The sequence below is a fragment of the Panthera onca genome, chromosome C1, assembly GCF_046562875.1.
Source record: "Panthera onca isolate mPanOnc1 chromosome C1, mPanOnc1 haplotype 2, whole genome shotgun sequence".
In the NCBI taxonomy this organism is placed as follows: Eukaryota; Metazoa; Chordata; class Mammalia; order Carnivora; family Felidae; genus Panthera; species Panthera onca.
Genome location: NC_138346.1, coordinates 177,724,452 through 177,748,314, shown reverse-complemented (window position 1 = coordinate 177,748,314; position 23,863 = coordinate 177,724,452). Strand labels below are relative to the sequence as shown.

Genomic DNA, 23,863 nt, shown 5'->3' with positions numbered 1-23,863 from the left:
TCCAGGCCTGTCTTCCCTGAGCAACTCTGGCCAACGTGAGCCTTGGTTTCTTCATCCAGAGTGGGAATGCTGTTAACTGTCAGGCCTACCTCAAAGGGTCAAATGGAATCACATAAGGGGACCACTTTTCTCATCTAGAGAGCCTTCTACCGACAACTACAAGAGGGGGTCAAGATAGTTCCATTTTAGGACCTGAAAACACTGGCTGGGAGCCTCAAGGGGCAAAGGGGCAGCCACAGGACCATGTGTGGGGCCCCTGCCTTCTAAAGTGAAGGGTCTGATAGGAGGCGGCTGACAGCCTCTCGCTACCTCAGGCCAAGGTAGGCCAGGACCCGCGGCATCCTCCCAGCTCTGCTTCCTCCCCACGCCCATATCCAAGGGGCTGTTGGTTCAGGCCAAGGAGGTGCTCACCACTGCACTCAGTCACCACTCCAGCCCAGGCCCTGGCCAACCCCCAGAGGACCACTGCCTGGACTCCACACTTCCACAATGGCCAGCTTGCCACAAGCGCAGCCCCTCCAGACCACTGAGGGGTCTTCCTGGAACCGGGCCACTCCCCTTCTTAGGAATCTTCCATGGCTCCCCTGTCTTTAAGTTACAGTCCTTTGAGCGTCTATCCAGGTCTCCTGCCTTTCCAAACTTGCCCTTTCATACTCATGTCCTGGCACACTGCCCCACCCCCTCACTGGCAACTGCCTCCTGCTCAGGCCTCCTATGTCAGCCCCTCAGGGAAAGTTTCCCAGATGGACCCCAGGCTAGGCCAGCTGCTCCTTTACCTGCCCTCATGGCACTGAAGCCTCAGTGTAATCACTCCCTGCCTCCACCAGACTGCGAGCCCCTCGAGGGCAGGTCCACGGCTGCCTCCTTCGTCCGCAATACTCACCAAGGGTGGGTGACTACGAAGTCACTGTGCCCTTAGAGACCACGTCTGGCCAATGGGCTAAAGGATGATCAGCAAGTCTGCCTAGCCTTACATGGTTTAGGTCCCGGCCTCAGATTCACCATCCATCAAATGGCGATCCAAACCCCCACCCATCGAGCCCTCCTGTGCAGCAGGCTTTGAAAACCACACAAACAGGGTGGTTTCTTTCTTTCCAAGCCTCCCCTAGTCCCGCCCTGGCCCTAGTCAGCAGAGAGGTCTTTCCTGCTGCTGCAGCTTTCTGGCAAGGAATGTCAGCTCACAGTGCTGCTGCCTGCTTCCCGCCGGAGAGGAAGGCAGGAAATGGACAGCACTCGGCCCAGCTCTTGGGAACTGCCTGAGCTCCTGTTGCCAGCCTGCTCTCATTTACTGGGCTTTGATCCTCCCTGGAAACACACCAGCCCAGCCCAAGGCGCTCAGTCCCCAGGGCTCTCTACTGAGCACTGAGTCTCTACTTGGTTACCACCAGTGCCAAGGAGCTCACTACTTTGTTAAATTGGCAGGTGGTAGAACGATCTTCCACACAAAGATTCAAATTGGCCTCCCTCTTCTTTCCTCTGAAGGACCTGAGATCTAAGGGCTGAAGCGTTGCAGAGGCAGATCTGAGCATCTTCTTCTTGTTCTAAGATTTATTCATTTAAGTAATCTCTACATCCAATGTGGGGGCTCGAACTCACAACCTCGAGATCAAGAGTTGCATGCTCTTCCAACTGAGCCAGCCAGGTGTCCCAGGTCTGAGAATCTTCTATATGGCTAAACTTCAGATACTTCGAGTCACTTGTTAGAGCCCTCCTGAGGCTGCTTCTCTCCCAGAGAAACCCCAGCTACTTCTGCAGGAAATGAGGAGAGAAGCACTCCTATAGTCTCAACAGGAAAGGTCCAAGGTCACGCGTATCTGTCTCTTCCTCTTATTTTTGGATCATTTCTTAGGCTTCTGAGCTATACACATGATATGCTCCTTCTCCTCCCCTACCCCCACCCACAACTGATGGGGAGGGTTCTCTGGAGGTAGACCTTACAGGTGAGTGGACTCAGCTGGCAGGAATTAAGAACTCCTTAGAATGGGGGGGGGGGGGGGGGACATGTCAACCCCTACTGTGCCCCCACTACAATGGAAAGTATCTGGGGATGCTCAGAACAGAACAGGCTGTGCTTTTGGCAAAGGGAACTAGCTCCCCCAGGACTGTCTTGTCCAGAGAAGGCTCGGTCTTTAGCCCTTTGACCTCTGTTGGGTCTCTGCAATACCAGTCTCCATCATTAATGTGGTCAGCCCCCAAGCTCCTGCCCCTACAGAGCTGACAGAGCAGTACAGAGTTAACTGTTCTAGAACACAGACCTGGCCAAGGTATTATCCAGACCAGGGTTGCTCCAGTGGCTCCCACTACCCCCAGATGAAGCCCACAGTCCCTAAAAAGGTCCATCAAACACTGCCAGAAAACTCTCCAGTCCCCCTCTCCTACTGAGCACCTACCTATCATCCACCTCACTCTATACACCGTCCCAGACCGTACTGCCTCCAGGAAGCTCTTGAGCAGGCAGGTCTTTCCATTTCTTGCTATAGGGCATGGGTTTACCTGTCAGTCTCTCTGGTAGGTTGGGTGCTTCTGGGGGCAGACTATGACTGATCAGTTCTGGCCTAGAGTCCAGCCCCCTGCCCTCAGAGGTGGCTGACCACTATCGTTAACCACAGTCCCGCCTGCCTCTGAGCCTCCATCCTGTATCTATAAAGTGAAGCCTGGACTAGATCACGGAAGGCAAATACACGGGTCATGTACTACCACTTACATCCCCATGTTCATGGCAGACATTGCCAGTCAGTATCTGCTGAGCCTGGACGTGGCTTCTGAATCATTCCCAGCACCGTGTTCTAGCAAGACACCACTAACCAGTCAGAGCTGCTGTCTGAATAGAAACATTGCCTGCTTTTGAGACAAGATGGCTAGAGTTTCTCTTTCTCCCTCCATCATTTCCCTCCTTTTCCTTGGTCTCTATTGTCTCTTCTTCCTGTAGGCAATCAGACATGTATCTGACTGCTGTGGAAGAACACAAGGATCTGGAAGCAGCAAGCCCAGGTTTAGACCCTGATTGTAGCCCACAGCTGAGAACTCTGGGGAAGTCATTCACCTTTCCGAGTCTCACTTTCCCAATTAGCCCTGCCCCCTCTGCAGAAAGGCTACGATCAAAATGAAAGTAAGCTGGATGTCTAAAAACACTACATAACTGAAAACAATCACTGGAATTTAAAACAAAACAAGAACAAAAACAGCCTGTACTCAATGCTCCCGTCTTCATGACCCCTGCCCTCCTGCAACTCCCCAGCTCTGGACCTAGAAATCTTCATTGGACGGTACCTCCCTTAGAACCACCTTAGGGCCAAGGAGCTGGGGGCCCACCCAGACCAGCAGGCCTGGCCAAACCAAGCCGAGTCTGCCAGATGTGAAGACCGACTGACTTAAGCTGCATGGAGAAAAAAAAAAAAGAAAAAAAAAAAAAATGCCACTGCTTGATTATGTAAAATCCATCTGGATCCAAAGCAGAAAATCCAAGTTGGAAAGGCCCTCAGAGACCATCTGGTCCACCCAGCTTCATCTACTAGTGAGGAAACTGGGGCCCAGAGACGGGGAGCACCTCGCCCAACGTCACTCAGCAAGTATGTGGACAAGTGGGGGACCAGAACAGGTGTCCTGAGACAATAGTCCTTTGTATCCTTCCCCACTGCAGAATACCACCTCTGGACACTCCAAGCCTGGTCAGAGTGAGGATCTAGACCTTTAGGGCTGGCTGGGCTCCACTGCTGGTAACATGAGCAACAGAAATAAACTCAGTTCAAACATCTCCCGGGTCCCTAGCGCATGCCAGATGCTTGCGATACCAAGATCAAGGCCGTCTTTTTACAAGGAAAGCACAGAACTAGAACACCCTTGGTAAGTTCTTCCATAACCCGAAGAAAACCAAAACAGTCCCCAATACTGTGAGGTATGGTCAGGTTGGGTCCCAGACCACCTCTCTGCCAGCCCTGAACTTGCTACCATAGACATCTCATGCCACAGGACCAGGGCACCGTCCACCTGAGAAACCTCAACACCAAATAAGAAAAAGCAGACAGATGGAACCTAGTATGTGGATGGCCAAGCCTTCTGACCCCTGGAGTAGCCTTGCAGCCTGGCAACCTAAGAAAGCCCCCCTGTGTTCGGAGGGGCTGGGACAGGGGTGGACAGCTGCTCCCTCCCACCTACCCGGAGGCCCCACGGGCTTCTATATTTAGCACCAACTAGGGGCAGAGTCCTGATCTGAAAACTGGGCTGGCCACCTTGGGACAGGATCTGGTCAAAGCTGGATCAGCCAACCCAGGCTGGCTCCTTGGGACAAAGCCCCCCTGCATCAGAGCTGCCTGCCCAGACCGTGGGCAAAGCAGGGGAAGAAGTGCAAATTGTTGGCAGCAGATAAAACCCGATACCATCTCGATTTCCCTTCTAATATCAGAGTGGCTGCCTGCAAGATGAGCAAGGGGCAGGGCCAGCAATCAATAGCTAATATTCGCATTGCGTCCTGGCCTACTCCGGAAATGGGCAGTCACTACCGCCTTCCAGAGAGATACCCTTTCCCCTCAGCAGTGACCTAGCCTGAGTACTTCAGCATCACGACCAGGAAGCGCCCGTCTGCTTCATCTTCCTCTGCCCGATTAAACATGATGCCCTCACCTGAGGGCGGGGAGAACAAAGCCGGCCAGAGCCACCCCAGAAGCGGACAGTCCGGGGCACACAGGTCCCTGCTCAATGCTGTCCCCGCGCCCGCCTCAGCCCCTGCCAACTCATCCTGATTAGGGATCAGAAAAGACCTCCGGTTGAGAGGATCCAAAAGCGACCTCTGTTTGATGGTGCCTGGAAGTGGCCAAATAAGGACAGGAATCAGTCTGGACTTTCTGACCACACACCCCTGAACGTCACAGGGGAGGGCCCAAGAAGTATGTCTGGAATTAGGCTTTAACCATGGACAATTATACCAAAGCAGGAAGTTAAGAGCTGCCCACATATCAGGCAAACTTTGCCTTGCCCCAGACTCAGGCCAAAATAGAAGCCAATGGCCTATTTAAAAAATACAGCTGGCTATTGTCCACTTCTTCCCACCACAGTGGCCTGCACTGGGCACTCAGATGCCAGCAGGCAGCCTCAACAGGCATGCACACAGGTGGAGCCTGGCGCCTGGGGCTCCGTCCACCAGACAGGAAAGTCACAAGTGCACTGTATCAAGGGTATCCTGTGGGAGGATGTGTAAACCTGGGAAAAGAAGTCCCCAAGCAGAACAGAACACCTGTAAGAAAGACCTCCAACTAGGAAGAGAACATCTGCCTGCAGTGACCAGGAAAAGGACTGTCCCTTGGCATGGATGACTGTCCCAGACAGTAGTCCCTTGGGTTTCCGCTCTGGAGAAAGGGCAGCAGCCCACCTGGCTTCTTTCTTTCTTGGGTCTGCAGGTTTCTAAGCATTTGAACGTCTCATTCCAAAGTCTGGTCCCTCTTCCTGATGCCTTACCCCCAGCCAAGCCCCAGGCGATGCCTGGTCTGGGCTAACCTGGAGTCTGCACACCCATTTCTGAGGCTGTACCCATTTCCACCCCAGGGCAAGGCTCCAGTTTGGGCAACATGCTAGGAATGTATATAGATGTATGTGTGACCATCCAAAGCCCTCAACCGCCATCCCTACATCCCTCGCACTTCCCTCACCGCCATCTTGGTGGACAACCCACTCTTGCCGTTTTATGGGCAACACCCAAATTTCGCTGATTCCCGTCCTGGCTGGTGAACAGTGCGTCCAAACCCTTCTTCTCTCCCGGGGGTCAAGAGCAACCGAAATGTGAAATCTTGCAAAGCAGAGGTGGTTTGTCCAGGTCGTCTCCCACCCAGGGAGAAAGTCCCCTTAACATCTCTAAAAGGGGTTTGTCCCCCCCTTTTGCTCAGATGCTTTCATAGCAGGAGGCTCCACTTGCAGCAGCCTGCGTCTCACTGCTAGATGTACAAGGTGTGAGATTCTGGCTTACACCAAGCAAAAGTCTCCTTGGACTTTGCCACAGGGCTCCCAGCTTTGAATTCTTGGGCTTCACGGAGAGATCTTGGCCTTCTTTTCTATATGACAGCTCCTTCCATATTCTTCTCTGAAAGTGCTAGCCTTTCAAAGGGGTGGGGGACAAAGGCAGATTCTCAAATCCAGCCACAGACAGGTTTCAAAGAATGGAATGTTCCACTCAAGAGCTTCATCAAAGGGGCGCCTGGGTGGCTCAGTCGGTTAAGCGTCCGACGCTTGGTTTTTAGCTCAGGTCATGATCTCACGGTTGGTGGGTTCGAGCCCAGCACCGGGGTCTGCGCTGGCAGTGCAACGCCTGCTTGGGATTCTCTCTCTCCTTCTCTCTCTGCCCCTCCCCCATTTGCTCTCTCTCAAAATAAATAAATAAACAAACAAAAAAAGAGCTTAAAGCAGTTCCTTCCAGCCCTGCACGCCGGTACCTCTCCGAAACAGCATTCCCCGGCCTCAGCCTGGTTAAAATGGGATGAGTCTCCCCACCAACCCCCCACTTCCTAGAGGCCTGCAGGGATAGAAGGAGGAGGAGGCAGAGAGGGGACGGCAGCCACACCCAGCCCCAACAGAAGATGGAGCCCCCAGAGGCCCACAAGGTGTATTCTGGGGAAGGCCTGGCTCTCACTCCACGTGGGACCTGCCCCTGCCTCTGGCGGGCGGAGTGCGGGCCCAGATGCTCGTGGGATGCCGCCTGTGATCGCACTCGGAAAAAATCGAGTGGTTAACCAGAGGGAAAGGATTCCGAGACCTGCCAGGATGGTGGGTTTTTTGTTTTTTTTTTAGATTACACCTAAGGTTTGTAGTTTGGACAGGCAAAGTAAACAATGACAATGACAGCAGCAACAAAACAGAAACAAAGAACAGTTTACTTGTTTTTTGTTTTTTTTTTTTTTAAAAGGCTTTTGTTATAAAAGACAGCTCTCTGAGGACTTGGAAGGGGGGGGGCCCCACCCCCGCCTCCCCGACCAGGGGCGGGCTGTGTCGTGACTGCGAAGCCGGCGTGAAGAAAACAAGCTGGAGCAGAAGTGACACAGCGCGTGCAGAGGGGATCGGCTCTTCATCTCTTTTCTCCCCTCCTCAGGGTTTGCCGGGGGTGGAGAAAGGGATGGGAAGGGTCTGAACCAGCACACAGCAACTGTATTTAGACCATGGCAAACTGAGCTACTACTTACTTCTCTCTCCCTCCCTCCCGCCCGCCCGGGTCCTGGCCAGAAGTGGAAGGAGCACAGGGCCGAGGGGGCCCAGCACGTACCTGAAAGAAACCTGGCGGGATGGGGCCTCCCGGCATCCCGTCGTTGGGGGGAATGTTGCCAAGCACGGGGCTCGGGGCGGCTGCTGCGCTCTGCGGAGACAAGGAGGTGGAGAGTTAGGAGGCTGTACCCACCGCAAGAGACCTGGAGCTCTGAGCCTTGTCCCACCGGGTTCTCCCTGTCTGCCCACGTCCTCCACAGACCCTCCTCAAATACCACCTTCCCAGGCACGTCTTACTGGGCAAGTAACGAACTCTCCGAGCCTCTGTTTCCTCATCTCTAAAATGGGAGAACGATGTCTCCCGCTTCGCGCACGCACTGCAGAACAGTAGTGGGTGGCCAACATACAGCAGCCGTTGTGAATGGAGGGGTGCCCTGCCTCACCCACTCGGCAGCTTTATGAAGCTCCCACAGGGCGGCTGAGGTGCTTTACAAATGTTTGTGCCCTCTCCAAGAGGCTGCATGCTGTACAGAGTAGACCAATAAAGATCCACAACTTAATGCATAAACACAAATCCCTGCTGGGAAATGTCCCTCGAAAGGTCGAAGGAGGGCAGGGGTGTTTTGGGCCTGGTCAGGGTCCTGGGTGCCACCGGAGAGGAGGTGGGTCCGCCCAATGCAGGGACTGGAGGCACTTTTCTTCTTAAATGCTGCTATTCGGGCATTTACCTGGTACATCTGCCTCAACAAATGCCTCCTGGGGGTGAACAGACATCGTTCTCCCCAGCCTGGCCTCCTTCCAGACAATCTGTGTCCCACCTGCCACGTGGTCAGCATGTCTGAGCCTGGGCCCGCACGCGCCCAGGGCAAGTCATGGGCCTAGCACCCCACCTGGGCTGGTGCCCTGCATACTCCCCCACCGCCCCCCCCCCCCCGACCGACTCTAAACCTCCCAGGCACTTCCCCCCACCCCCGCAGGATGCCCACCTCCTACCTCAGTGTTGCCACACCCCACCCTCCCCTCCCGGGACTGAGAATTTGAGACTGAATCACTGACTGTCTCCCAGAGGTCTGACTGGTTCTCTGGGACAAGAGTGAGCCCCTGGGGTCAGGAAACGGACCACCTCTTTCTCTCCTACAAATGCAGAATTCACTTCTTGCCTTTCCTCAGCCAGGAAACAGGAACCAGAGCGCCTAACTTCCAAGGATGATAGAAGGAAATGAGGTAATGGGCGAATCCCATGAACACACTACATGGCAGCAAGATGAACAGACACCCCTGAGAACGTGTGGGTCGGAGCGCTGTTACCTCTACAAGCAACGGATGGCCGTGGCCAAGTCACTTGGCCTTCCCGCACTAGTTTCTTATAAAAAGTGGGGATCGCTGTTGTCCTGCCTGCTCATCGCGGGCGTGGAGGATTATGTGACAGGATGGGCCGTGTTCTGTACACTGGGAAAGCCTGGTAATCTGGAAGCAAGGAGGGCTGAGTATGGGCATGCGCTGGGTGTCTTAACAGACCCAGGTAAAGAGACTGGGGGGTAACGGATGGGCTGGCCGTCCCAGCCCAACATTTCAAAATCATTCTGCCCACCAAAAAGCAACCCTCTCCATAATTACAGATTCTGCCAACCATCCTGTCGTGTGTTCCAAGCAGCCCCCAACATCACAAATTTGGTCTTCCCACTTTCCAGGTGTGAGCCCCACTCAGACAGAGGAGAGACCAGCCTGCCTCTACCTAGCCCCCACCCCAGTATTATCTGGGTGAGGGCCACCTGGGGGAGTATGCCAGGCTATCCATTAGCTGCACTGTTTGTTTGTGGTTGGTGGTTCTGTGAAAATGCAACTTCTCAAGATTTACAGCCAACAATCATTCCTTGGAAGCAGGAGCAGAAAAGTTCAAAACAGGAAAGAAAAAAAAAAAAAACCTGAAACAAGGTAAACAGGCACCTACGTTTGCTTCAAGTTCTTTCAGAGACCAGCTTTACATTTAACTCTTTACTCCTTCAGGAACTTGTTTTGATACAGAATATAGATTTTACTCCTCAGGCAGCTGCCTCGGTACAATTTCACCCCACTCATTCGAAATCAGGAGGCAAAATTCTTACAAAGGCTTGGGTCTGTTTCTGCATTTTAATTCTGTCCTACATCTTTTTTAAAAATATTTTTTGTTTATTTTTAGAGAAAGAGAGGGGCGGGGGCCAGAAAGAAAGGGAGACACAGAATCCGAAGCAGGCTCCAGGCTCTGAGCTGTCAGCAGAGACAGAGCCCGACATGGGGCTCGAACCCACGAACAACGGGATCATGACCTGAGCTGAAGTCGGACGCTCAACCAACTGAGCCACCCAGGCACCCCAATTCTGTCCTACATCTTTAACACTTCATTGTAATAGCTGGGAGTTTCAGGGTGTATTTTACTTTCTCCTTCAATTCTTCAATGTAAGTTTTCTGGCTTATTTTCACCTAGCTATCCCTCCAAACACAGATCATTTATAAAAGTCACCCTCCTACCAAACCAAAAAAGTTCATATGGGGTGCCTGGGTAGCAACTTCAACTCAGGTCATGATCTCGCAGTTCGTGAGTTCGAGCCCCGCATCAGGCTCTCTGCTGTCAGCACAGAGCCCACTTCAGATCCTCTGTCTCCCTCTCTCCTTGCCCCTCTCCTGCTCTCTCTCTCTGAAAAATAAAACACTTAAAAAAAGAAAAAAGTTCATATATGTACACATACACACAAATACACAACTCTACACATATATATATACACGTACAAATCTGGAGAAGAAATGACCTGTTCCTCAGAGGCACCCTCCCAGGACACAGTCTTTCTCCAATTACTCGCATCTTGGTACAAGTCCAGCAGTTAACCAGGTGGGGGTGGAGGAGGGGGGTGGGGTGCGCAATGACAATAATCAGCAGGCAGGTGGGAGTAGGTGACACACTGGGAAAAACCAAAATCCTGCCTTGCTAAAGCCAACTAAACATTTTATTCAACAAATGTAGCACCGTCTTGTTTGTAGGATGAGGACAGGAATAACAGAGTTCCTAACTGGCAAGTCCTTGGTGGCGCGCATGGCAGGAGCCATTGGGCCCCATGCTAGAGACAGGCTGGGTGCTTTTCCCCCCCTTCCCGTCTCTCCCTGAACCCCCAGGTGGCCTCTGAGGTAGACACAAGCACCCCAGAGACACAAATATCTGCATGGAAAGAAAGCAGGCTCGGGACAACCCTCTCCCATCCGTCCTTCTCGGTCCAGACCTACTCTTCTCCAGCTTTCAGCCCAGAACAAGGCTTCGCTTTTACAGAAAGATCTGGAAAGCCTCACCAACTTGATTTCTTTAAATTAGCATTTATCATTTAGTACCCAACACCTGCTTATTATAGCACACGGCCAAGGAAAAAGAAAATTAGCCACCGTTTTTTTGCGGAAGAATGTCAAGAGCACTTCCCGCTCTCATTACACAGCGAAAGAAAACACAAGTTTTTAATGAGTCTAATATTATATAGAGGTATCATCATTTAACCAATTTAATTAACAAGCATTACACTGGCGTTTGCTACCTTGGTAGTTACAAAATGGGATCCCTGGTATTCTGCCTTATTTTTTTGGATCACTATCTTTTGAAATGGTCTGTAGATCTACTTTTATGGTGAAATGTTTACCTTCTTTGCTTTCTGTATATTAGGTTTTTCCTTAATGATACAGAAGAGCTCTTTTTGTTTTTGTTTTTTTTTAAGATATAAGGATATTTTATAATTAAAAAAAAAAACACAACTTTTTAAAATGAAAATTTGAACCTGGGAGCATGACTTCCAAAGGTTCCCTCACTGGGAGATCTCATTTCCCTACAAAAATCAGAAGTGAGTCAATGGTTCTAGGAACTGGGGGTGGGTGGTCCGTGGTCCTTTGAATGTCAGGGCTGGGATAACCATGGTTCCAGAACATGGATGGTGCAATTCTCTGACATCTGGGTGGAAGACGGATTTTTTGCTCTCCTCCAATGAAAGGAAGGCCATGTGAACAATGATTAAGGTGGCAGGACGCTGAGGAGACAACTTTTATCATTCAAAGCCTCGTTCAGCAGCAAAACTAAACAAAATAATTAACCTGAATTATGACAGCTATTGCTATCCTTTGATTATGACACAAACACGTGCTCCTAACGGAAAACTTCCAAAAGGGCAGAAAAGCACAAAGCAGCGAATGAAAAGCAGCAACCTGTGTTAGAGGGCGACCGGAGGGTTAAGAAGTAACGGCTACTCACACAACCCAACCCCAGTGGACCCTTCCTCCCACCCCCACACCTGGCAGCAGGGGCTGTTTTACCTATCTCGGAGATGTGAGGCATACAGCAGGTGTTCAATAAATGATTATGACTTTTATTATTCAAAGACCTGCTCAAACCTGGCCATCTGGAGCCAGGCCTTTCCGGATTGCTAGGAATCGGCCTCTCCCTGTGGTTTCCAGCTTTGAGTTAGAGCTCCATTAAGGCACTCAGCAAAGCGTCTCATGTGAGTTTTCTCTAAAAACACAGAACCCAAACCGAAAGCCCCTGACATTCACGGAGGCCTACAGCTGCCAGGGCTGTGGTGGGTACAGGGGATGGAGCCCTCCCACCGGAGCAGGAGAGTAAAGAGCACTGGATTCTGGAGCCAGAGACCTCCCGGTGGGCTCGGCTCCTTGCCAGGAGCCTCAGTTTCCCCACGTGTCCAATGGAAGGGCTAGACACGACGATCTCCGAGGCCCTTCTTCCAGGCCGTTCTTCCCAGCCTGGTCCACACACCCAGAGGGCAGGGACTGGAAACAGCAGCTCCTGCTGCAGGGGGACAGTTCTCTTTCCAGAGACTGCGAATTTTAACTCCTCTCTGTTCACTACAGAACACTTAAGAGATCAAAGATTAAAAACCACCCAGAAACCTCTTTGTTATCAGAGCCTGCAGATAACAGCCGATGACATTTGAGCTCCCCCCGCCAGGCCCTCCTCACCAACATTTATCCATATATGCATACATACATGGACTAAAAAAAGCAGAATCAAATCAGGCATGCAGTTTGGTAACTCATGCATTTTTTATAAAACTAACTTAAAATTCTTTTCTAAATAGAAAACAGGCCTTGCGCTGGGTGCCGTGGCCCACTCCAGCCAGCTGCCTCCTCTGAGGCTCAGGGGTAGAGTCAACTTGGAAAGCTCAAGGTGCCTTCGGACAAGTGACCGAGGCCCCTCCAGCTCCCCTGCAAAGTAGCGTATTTTTGCTCACGGCCTGGGAGCTTTCCAGGGAGGACTGATCCCACAGCCTTCTCCCCTGAAGAGTAGGGTTTCTTTATGATCCCGTGGTGGTTACACAGCCGCCAGGGCTCGCTCGGGGGTTCACTGCAGCGTCTCAGCCCGCCCATGTGCTCCAGACGCACGCCAGCTGGTCTCACACATGCCATTCTGACTACAGGCATCCCTCACTGTCAAATCTGGTTTCCAATAGTGACCACCTCTGCCAGTGCTGGGCATCCCCAGTGCACCTTCAACTAACCCACTCAACAACCCTGGAGTACAAACAGACGTGGCAAGTCCCAGATGTGGTGCTAGGCCCTTTCCTCGCTCTGTTGCAAGAAGTCCCCTGTGGCTCCAGGAACAGCAGGGTCATTGCAGAGGAACCGAGGGACAAGCTCCCAGGAGCCTGCCACCTCTTAGCTCAAAGCATCTTGTGGTAGGTGACAAGCACTCATGCTTCCTTTCCAGAAGCGTGGGTCTGGGCGGGGGCGTTCCCTACTAGGTATTATCTTCTGACCGCACTCCGAGAACCCTAGTTATCCTCACTCCACAAACTAGCCTAGGACCATCCCAACCCCCAGCCATTGTTCACTCTTTTTTAAAAATGATCTTTTACACGTGAAGCTCCTGGAAAACTGGATAAAAACAAATGCTCGGAATGAACCAGGGACTCCTGCCAGCGCGGCCAGCGCCTCCTGATTTACAGGGCTGCAAAACGGAACTTTGTTCTGCAAATGCCCTCCCTCCTCGCCCCACCCCAATACTCAGGCGTGTAGCAGCACAGGGCCCACATGCGAAACCACCGAGCACAGCCTTTCTCCACTGAAACTCAACACAGGCCATGTGGCCAAGCACCCAGGATGCCACAGGGTGTGTGGCATGCGGCTGTGTGAACGCGGCCGGGAAACAGAGGTCACTCAGAGGAGTGAAGGCACCCATGCGCTGCCTACGTGAGAAGGGCAAGTGAGAAATGGAGGTCTCTGTGGGATGCCTGTGTCCAGGAGAGGGAGGGATGCCTGAGCGGGTACCATCAAGACAGAGGCTTCAGCAATCTGCGCAAAATACTGGAGCGACCTGGGTCCCTCTGGGCTGAGTTTCCTCCAGGGGATGTTAATCTTAGCAGGACAGAAACTGAAGATGTAGATGAGGGAGTAGAGACAGTGTCATAACCCAGGCAGAAAGGCCGAGACAGAGAGAAGTGGGGTCAAAAGAGGGAGAAGTCGGGGCGCCTGGATGGCTCGGTCGGTTAGGCGTCCGACTTCGGCTCAGGTCACCATCTCACGGTCCGTGAGTTCAAGCCCCGTGTCGGGCTCTGTGCTGACAGCTCAGAGCCTGGAGCCTGTTTCAGATTCTGTGTCTCCCTCTCTCTCTGCCCCTCCCCTGTTCATGCTCTGTCTCTCTCTGTCTCAAAAATAAATAAACGTTAAAAAAAAAAAAAAAAAAAAAGGGAGGGAGAAGTCCAGGAAGAGGGCCTCTTCGTCTTATGCACAGACCAGAGAAAAGAATCCGTCCTGGAGGACAGGGGCTTGAAGTCTGCAGCTTGGAGAAAACGCAGAGCTGTTGCTACGTGAAGAGACAGAAGCAGCTGGCATTAAAAATAGGTTTAGATGACACACGGGAGTGAGTGACACAGGATCCCTGCCTCCAAATAGCCAGTGGGCTGTCACGTGGAAGCAGGAGTGGACGTGCTCTCTTGGTGCCGCGGGATGGCTCTGGGCCCAGCAGTAGATGCTCTGAGCTACAAAAAGCTTCTCCAGATCCGAGCATCAGAGTGAGCTGTCTCAGGAAGTGGTGGCGTCTGTTAACTTGGGGTGGCTCACAGTTGGGACACAGCAAGAGTGCACCACGGATCCAAATATGTGGGCTTGATCTCTGCTCTGCCAACTCAGAGCCATGCTGATGGTCTCAACCTCAGTTTCCCCTCTGTGAAAGGGAAGAACCCCACTAACTACCACTGCCCGGTGTGTCCTGGGGATTATTATGACAGGAGAGCCCTGGGGTGAGCGTTTCGGGACCAGGGTTCCCGCTCTGGCTGCAAATCACCTGCTGTATGCCTTGGGCAATCCTTCCTGCCCCTGGCCTCTCTCTGCTCAGCTCCAAATGAGGCGGCTGAGGTCCTGTGGTTTCAATGATACAGTGGGCATCACACCAAGCTCTCAGCAGAGCAAACTGAAAAACAAGGTCATGTGTAGGCAGAAAAAGCCCCAACTTGCCACAGCCAGGCCATCAGGCCCAAGTGAGGGCCGTCCTGACACCAGCGCTTCTTCCCAAGTCCCCTGGGGGAGGGAGCAAACGCAGGGATGCAGAGAGGGGGGTGTGGAAAGAAGCAGTTGCCTTTCATCCTGACCCCACAGATCAGGAGAGGGGAGGGGTGGGCCTGACTCCTCACATCCCTGCGGAAGAGGTCGTTTCTGTTTACCAGTAAGGAAACGGAGGCGCAGAGAAGCACATTATCATGAGTGGCTCTAACTTTAGTCTCTCTGTCCCTCCACTCCCCAATCTTGGGTCCAGAAACCCAGAAACTGGGTCTCCCCACCAACCCTGCATTTCCCAGGGAGAGTTCTGTGTGCTCTTTGACGCTTGTGGAAAGAAACAACAGACAGATCATCACAAACGTGAGGGCAGCACAGTGCGGTTCTCTGCGTTTGGGATCATCCGTATGTTCTGCTCTTCTCCCTAAGCAGACGGACTTAACCCTGCTCCTTCCAGCAAACAGGTGACTAGCCTGGCCTTCAGCAAGGGGTGTGGTGGTGGTGCGTGTGTGCGCGTGTCTGTGCAGGATCGCACGAACTCGCTGAAGACTCTGCTGGATGTGAGTGGCAAATTACCCTGAGAAGAGAAGGAGAAACAAGGTAGGTGGGAGCTTAAACAGGTTACGAGTGCTTTACACACGTCAGACGCACTCAGCAAACACTGGCTCCTGGGGCCGTTGGGACGCGCCGTGCCCGCCAGGGCGGCAGATGACAGCGCGCGGCCCTGCCCTCAAGGTCTGGAGGATGAAATGAGCCGCGGTGACAGAGAACTGAGGGGTGTGGGAAGGTGCTCCGGGCGGGTGCTGCGAGGCAGGGATTAGGGGGATCAGGGAGGCTTTATGGAAGAGGTGGCACTCAAGCCAGGGCCTTAAAGGACGGCAGGACTCGAAGATGCGGGTGGTGATACGGGGTGAGAGATTAGTGCTGTCATCTCAAGCCTCCCGGGGAGGCAGGCCTCTGACAACAGCCTCTCCTTCAGAGTGCAGAGCCTGCCAGGCCTCCACCTTCTCAGAGCTCCATGCCAGCCCGGTTTCTGGGGTGGGGTTGGGGGGAGGGGGGCCTGGGGCTTACTCACTTCCCCTCCTCAACAGGGGGCTCTTCCGCAGGAGGGAAGTCAGCGGCCCACCAGGGCTGAGAAGGCTGCCTCTGCTGGCTGAGCTCACCTGCTGGCTGAGCTCACCGGGCTACGCTGGGCAAAGCTTACCAGTTTCTCCCCCGGGGGCCCCCAACAACCCAGTAGGGACTCCAGATGAGGATGTCAAGGGATCTGACCAGGGTCACACAGCTCGGATGGGCAGAACTGGAAGTCAAGCCAGATGTGCTAAAACCAGGGCCTGTTCTCAGCCACATCACGGCTTCTCTGGTCTCTGTTTTGAAGCGGATGCTTCAAGACGGCCCCCCCGGGAACAGAGAGGTCCGGTTCAAGGCCCAGCCCTTCCACTCTCCAGGAGTCGAGGTACTGGGCACCCTGCTTTACCTTTCAGAGCCCAGTCATCTGTAAAGGAAGGAGCCCTCCATCCTCTGCAGAGGTGTGGGGAACTTTAAACATGACTCTCAGGCAATGGGTTCAGCCTGAGACAGGTGCTCCGCAAACAGAAGCCCCTGAGCCAGAGACACAGCACCAGGCAGACAACAGACATGTTTAGTTTCCATGAATCCATGAACGCAGAGCACACGGAAGGAAAGGGAGTCAGGAGTGTCGGGAGACAACGTCTACCACTCAACAGAAGCCACTCTTCTGGAGAGTGGCCTCGCCCTACCCCACGTTAGAAAAATCTGATTTCATTTTTTAAGAACGAAACAAAGGCACGCCAGTCAGAACATTTCCAAAAGGAGAACTGGCTTCCTTCCCTGTGCTGAGAAGGCCACGGCCACCATCCCACTGGGCCTTGCCCATGCATCCCAGGGAGCACCCAGCTTCTTCTGGGAATTGGATCAAAGGGTACCGTTTGTGTATGAGGTGGAGCCCCACATAATTAATACCTGGTTACACCGTGGAGGCCAGCCAGGGCACCCTCCTCCATGTGCAAACACCTCCCCGGCTGGGCCGCACAGCACAGGGCACGGGTGCCTAGGCGTGTACACGCAAGACAAGGGAGATTAAGGGCTAGAGGTGCCCCCGCAAATGAACAGCACAGAGTGGATCAACAGCACACTATTTGCACAGCGCCGAGTTTCTTCTTAAAGAGAGATGAGCTTCGCGGCCCCAGTTTACACCATGAGCCGTGCCCCACCCCCTCCCCCCCTCCACACACAGTCTTAAAGGAGCTACTTACAACCGCAAACATGTCATAGTAGGCCAGTGACAGCTCCTTAACAAGAACACTGGCAGTTGCCTCCGCAAAGCGGAAAATTCCCTGGCGTGGACCCACACACACGCTCAGTTCCAATGACAACTTAATCCTGCCAGGACTGAGGTGTGCAGGGAACAAAAAAAAAAAAAAAAAAAAAAATCGCCTGCTTCTAGAAACTTTTAGGTTTAAAAGAAATCATTAAAGGCATGACCCTCAGAACACCTCTCAGAAACGGGAGCCCACCCTTTGTTCAGCTGGCACCGAATTTAGTGGGGACAGAGTCACTTGCCCTCGGCTCCTCCTCTGCTGTGACAGGACGACTGTGCAATCTGCAAAGTTCACTGGGGTCCCCTGTATCAAGTCCAGAGAAGCTGACACTTGGCTGGGAAGGGTGTATACAGGAAGGGGCCAGGAGGGAAACCACTGAGTAGCCCACCACTGTGGTTTGCACGGCTGGCGCACGGGCTCAGAGCTGAGCAGATGCCACCTAAGCCTTTAAAGCATGCACTAATTGCGCTAATTTAGCTAACAGTCTCTGTCCCGTCCCCCACCCCAGTCAACCAGCATCCTCTGCTACTGCTGGAGAGATGCAAGCTGTTGGCTTCAGTGTTATTTTGTCAGCCATTAAACGATTCATCGGAGTCATTAATTGATTTATTACTGCTGCCTGCTCAGAGGGTTTAGCAAATAAAGAATGATGTAGGTCACAACTCAAAGGAAATTGGACCAAACACCACCACGAGAAGCTGGGCACTTAGAGAGTCTGCCACTGTCCACTCGGGCACCCCTCCACACACAGCTGTCGGAGGGGGGACAGCACAGCTGGCTCTCCTGCCTGAAATCCAGGTGCCAGGCTGCCTCCTGCTCAGGCGCTGGTGATGCCAAAGACGTAGAAGGCCGAGAACCTTGTCCAGAGGCCCCTGGCAGCTGGCTCCCAGAAGCCTGCCAGGCACGATCACCGGCAACTGGGAACAAGGGGGAGAGAATCCTACACTGGCCCCTAACCAGTGGGTGCTGGCTGGCAACGGCTGGGCCTTCGTCTCAGCCCTCCAGGGCACAGGGGAAGCCAGGGCTCTACTCCTCTGGAGGTGACATGCTCCAGCCACACTCCCTCCCTCCCTGCAGTGCCCGCAAGACTGAGGGAACAGCAACAGCTGACGGTAACAGGTGCCTCCCGATGCCTGGCCCTTCAGGATTATCTCTGACCCTCTCGACAGTTCTAGGAGGTAGGTGGCATTACGGTCCCTGTGCTGGAGGAGAAAACAAGTTCAGAGAGCTGACCTGCTGTACTTACACAGCAGGCCAGGGAGCAGTTCGAATCCTGGGATTCGAACCCAGGTCCACCTGACTTCAAAGTCCACCTTTCCTCCCCTCTACCACACTCTTTGGCTGATACAGCTCAACCTCAACAATGACCTCGACAAAAACTAGCTGGGTGAACAAGAGGCAGGGCAGCCCTGTCTCGGAGCCCCAGGTGTCTCATTTATAAACCGACAAAGTTAAGGTGGGTGAGTCCGGAGGACCCAAAGAGGAGAGGGAAACTGCAGGACTCAGGTCCTTCTACCGCCCCAGTGGTGCCGGCCCGTGAGATGCTGATGGCGCGGCCATGCTGGCAACAGAGGCCACATGGCCCAGCGCCCCCTTTCTGCTGTAGAACGGTCCTCCTGCTGGGAGCCAGCTGTCCCCTGGCTTCCCCTGCCGCCCCACCTGCCCCTCAAGCCCCGGCCTAAATGCAGCAGGCCCAGGAAGGCTTCCTAGGACCAGGCCAGGTATCCAGTGGTATGCGATGAACGTTGCTGCACTAGATCAGCCCAGAGAGAAGGAACTCTCATCCTGCCCTGCTCCCAATTCCTGGGGTCGTGAGCAAACATGAGGGAGCGGTGTTGAGGTGAGGAAACTAGAACGGTCATTTTACAGAAATGTTAACACTTCCAACAGGAGGGTTTATAGGGTCACCGGTTCACAGATTCTGTGTGTGTGTCTGTGTCCCTAAAGCAGGAAAGGTAACAGCTCTGATATCCTGTGTCCCCAAGGAACCAAACACAGCCAGTCTGGTTGACTCAAGCTCCGTGATTACAGGAATCAGCCCCTCAAAGCCACATCACACCCCCACCCTGCTCAGTGGCACTGCGGGGCAGAGCCCGCCCCAGCAAGCCTTCAGAGGCCCCCACGGGGGACTGTTTACTTTGCTTCAAGAGTGACGCAGGGGGGCCGAAGAGGTAGATCAGGTGTATACCAAGAGCTGACCTGCTTCAGTCCCTGACACAGCCCCAGCCCCCACACCTAGGTCTGTGGCCTGCCGAGGACCAGGGAGTGTTATGGCGCAAGGCAGGGCGGCCTCTTCGGAGCTCCCCGACAAAGACATCTACAGATATTTCCTGAGTGTCTAGCAGGGGTACAAGACAGGGCTTTCTTGCTAGTATCGCCCCACCCAGAGCATCCGAGAACACGTATCCTTTGGGATCCTAGTGGGGAAACCTGCTAATGGGGTGGGGCCAGGAGCCTGGCCTGGAAGGACCAGTGATGACCTAACTGGTCAAAGGCTTCTGGGGGATAGGGAGAGTTTATCTACTGAGAACTCCGACCCAAATGTGGCTTCTGAAACAGACCCAGGATTTCCCATAGAGGTGGTCCGTCCCCTACTCCATATGGCATTGAAGCACAAAGGAAGGTCTTTATAGAGACGTTCATCCAGGTCCAACAGATGAGACGCTTTTAGTCCCATGGAGAAAGAATAACCTATTATTACATGCACATATTTAGTACTCCAGCTAACAAAAGCCCTCCTTTCACCCATGTTTACTTGATGAACATGCCCAAGCATCCTCTACACAGGCCGGTCCACCCCTCTGGAACACTCCTCCGCGCTCTCTCCGTGGGTGATACCTCTTCGTCCTCTATGTGTTCTTCATCGCAGCACTTGTCACATTGGACTGTTAATTCCTTATTCAAGGAGCCAGCTGTCTTCCCAGGGACAGGGGCAGGAAGGGTGTACATAGCACAGAGAAGGTGCTGGCTCAGTAAATATTTTTTGGATGAATAAAGTCCTTGCAGAAATCCTGCTTTTCAAGAATAGTCACCATGTCTACAAGTAAAATTCTAGGACTAGCTAACTCAGTCACGTACTTACCATTTGGCTACATCCATACAACTATTCTGTCCCCTCTAAACAACAACGTTAACAACACATACACCACCACCACCACCACACCCAGGCTAGTTTTAGGACACACTGTTCCCTCTGGCTGTAAAACCCAAGCTTTGGGTATTCAGAAAACCTGGGTGCTGGTGTTGCTTGGTCCTTGCTGGCAAACGACTTGGGCAGGCCACTTCTCATAGAGGTACTGGTCAGGTCAGTAAAATGGAATCGTCTTTATACCTCTCCCTCCCAAGACAGCTATGAATTAGCTAAAGCTAACATCTGGGCAAAGCACTGGTAGTTGTGGGGCAATGACAGAGAGCAGGGTTGCCTCAGGGAGCTAAATTCCCATCGCTGTTCCTACTTTGGAAGAAGTGGAGACTGGGCCCATTAGGCTGGGTGCAGTGAGTGGATTCGAGTAGTCTTAATGAGTTGCTAAGATCTGGCTGCTTCTATCAGCCCTCTCAGCCAAGCCTCCCTTGCACCTCCAAAGCAAAGCCTGTTGGTTATTCTCAGATAGGCTGGATGCCCTGGTCCTCCACCTCACTGAAGACAGATGTCTGCTCCACTGACCAAGAAGCCACTTTTTCCACAGGCTTCTTGACAGGGTCGAGAGAACCTGCCTTTGGGGCTTAGGGACAGCAAAGGTGGGAAGAGCCCCTCCTGGGCCTAGTCCAGAGACCAAGGAGGACAGCAAGGCAGAGATCCCAACCTGAGACGTCGTTCTCCGTGTCCCACAGACAGGAATCCTCTGCCAATCTGAGGATGCCCGTCGCAGCCGAACCCTCCAAACCACAGGTTTCTAAAAGACACGGTTCCTGCCATCAGAGACGAGCCACAGAGCAAGCCCTGAGCTCACTCAGGAGGAATGCGTCCTCCTCCTCCCTGATTCAGTCCCTCACTTAACATGAAATGAGAACTTGAGAAGGGCAGAGAGGAGAACGAGGGCAGACGCCAGGCTCTCCGAGCCCACAGGGACCTCTGGTTGTACCCCTGTTCTGCTCCCTCCCTGTGCTTACCATGCCCTGGGAATGGCTCCAGCCGCTTACCAACCAGATCTCAGGTCCTCCACTCCTAGGGACACTTTCTCTCCCAGACAAGCTCCCTATGACCTTCCATTTATCTACCTATAGGTAGAGTAGGTTCATGAGCTAGAACTCAATATTGGAAGATACCAGTTTCCACCTGCAACTGTCTCGCAAGGCATCCAATGGAACGTTCAATGACAATGAACTCCTAACCAAGGACTGCTGTGGTAAAGTACAGAGAGCAGTGGCATGAGGGCTCCAGCTCCCCAGCTCCCCGGCTAACTCAGAGCGGCAGGCACTTCCCCCTGACTCAAGAAGCTCCCCCAATACAAGACAATACGTCTGCTGGGGTTGGCATGAGACTTACAGCAAATAAGGAGATAATAAAGGGCCATGATCTCATGTTAGTCTCCCTCTCTTCCCCCCACTCCAACCTCCCTCTTTTCTTGTGCCCAAGCTTCAGCCTCTCTGGCCCCCAGCCTTTGCACAGACCATCCCCTCCACCCAGAATGCCCACAACTCCCTGCCACCATGTCAGTCCCTCCACCTGCCCCTTGGGCCACCCTGGGCACTGGGCAGGATTTTTTCTGTCTTCCAAGCCCATGTGAAACTCTACCTGTGACTCTTCCAGTATCTTCTACATGGCCTTATCATAAGGACAAAAGCTATCTCCCTTCAGGACTGTTGGTTCCAAAGAACAGAATCCACATATTTACTATGCCTAATAATCAATAACTATCGCATGACTGAGGACTATGAAAGAGCTTTTTGGACAAAGCTAGGCCTTGGCTCTTCTGGGTAATTTCTTTCTTATTTTTCTCCTTTATAAAGATGAAACTTTAAAGAACAGAACAAACTTTCATAAGCCCAAATATCAAAAAGGACAAAGAGGGGCCTTATCTTCCAGTGTTTCTCTGTTTTTCTCCTCAAGCAATCACTGCAGGAGAGAAACAAGGAAACCTTGAAAAAGGCTTGAATTTGAATCTTGGTTCTATCCTACCTTGAAACTCGTGAGTCACAGAGACATGGCAAAACTATCTTTGATGGATGACCAAGCACCCCTCTCTGCTGCAAACGTGTCTAAAGCTGTCTGTTTTTCTTCTATTTTGTCTAATTTCATTTAAGTCCCTGGCCTGGGTCTTCTCCACTGAAGACAGAAGTTTTTAATTAGATTTGGGTAATCCACAGGGCTTCAGAAACTTTGAATCTAGAACCTCAGAAGAGGAGGGGATCCTGCGGTCCCTCTGTTGTAGATGCGGCCTCCAGCTCACAGACCTGGGTCAAGGGCAGGAATCGGTCTGGGACCTGGGTCTCCCAAGACGGCTGTACCTTGGCAGTCTCATGTAGAAAAGTAGGATAATAAGCCTTGCTTCAGAGAGTCTGCGAAAGTGAAGTTTCTGCTGCCTCCCCTAGAACTCCACCTGGCCTGTATCTTTCAGCTACGCGGTAAGTAACTGTTGAATGGACACTCCTAAACCCTCCGCTCTGCCTTTTCTCCACTCTCCACGGAGGAAGGCCTCGCCCAGAGGGACCAGCCGGGCAGTCCTCACCTGTAGAGCCTCAGAGCGGTCCCAATCTCATCCCCTGACACTTGCCGGCCCATGTGTCCCAGGAAAGGGAACTGACACTTGCCAGCCTATGTGTCCCAGCAAAGGGAACAAGCCACCATTGGAGGTAGGCATGGGGAAGGCCAATCCTCCCAACAACCTGGAGATGCTAACCCCACTCTTGTGCTTCACACCTGACCCTTTTGCCAGTGAAGATCACGATGGTGAAGTGTTTTCACAAGGTCACAATTCTTCCTGGCTGGGTCCAGTCATCACAGACCTACACTCCCCACCAGAGCGCGCCCCAGTGGGAACCAGACAGAAGACCTCAGTCATGGCAAGAAAAGACACTAACCCTGCAACCAGCCCCTCAGGTTCTGGCACCTGCGTGAGGTGGGTCTCTTCGACCTTAACTTGACCATCTATACGATGAGAAGTTGCCACTGCCAGCCTGGCCTACCTCACGCAAAATGTGAAGCACAAATGAAGAAACAAACGCAAAACCTGGTGTGACCAGAAAGGCAACAGCACCCCTGCTCCCAAACAATCAAAGCGGTGGGAAGAAAGGAGGAAGCTACAGTAACAAAGGGCCTGTACTAGGAGTCAGGCCCCGGCTCCGAGTCCCTTCCCCTCACCTATAAAAACAAAGGGGACAAATTCCACTCCTGGTCCCCAAACCTGGCTGCACATCAAAAGCCTCTGGGGGCTCTACAACCACCCAGCTGCCCACCCTCCCCCCAGGCAGCAGGCATCCAGCTTTCAGGAGCTCCTGGATCAGATGTTCCTCCCGGGCTCTGCCTCTGCCCTGGCCAGGGTAAATAGACCCCAGGTCCAGCGATGACTAGACAGATGGGCAGGCCTCTTCTGCCCCTCACCCTCCCCAGCCAGGCTCCCAGGAGGCCTGCAGGAAGCTTCCGGATGCAGGTCGGGGCTTAGACAGCCGCCCAAACAGGTACAGGCCCAGATGTAATTGGCCTCTCGGTTAAGCTTTCTAATCTCATTAAAGCTGCCCACATCATGCAGACCACAGCTCTGCATTTAATAACAGAAGAGCACTGCCCTGCCCACGGTAAGCTGATTAGGTCTGGGGAGACCCGAGAGGACCACTCTGGACCAAGGCCCCTGGCCCGAGACGGACAGAGTGCAGAGTGCAAGACTCAC

General features: G+C 53.0%; 1 protein-coding gene across 9 annotated transcripts in view; it reads right to left on the bottom strand.

Annotated features, from left to right (window-relative positions):
• Positions 1-23,863, bottom strand: part of SSBP3 (single stranded DNA binding protein 3) — a 163,332-nt gene that overhangs the window by 38,950 nt on the left and 100,519 nt on the right. For all 9 annotated transcript variants that reach the window (XM_060625842.3, XM_060625843.3, XM_060625844.3 and 6 more), the window contains one exon: positions 7,244-7,333. In XM_060625842.3, coding sequence (XP_060481825.1) covers positions 7,244-7,333 — 90 coding nt within the window. The remainder of the gene's footprint in view (positions 1-7,243; positions 7,334-23,863) is intronic.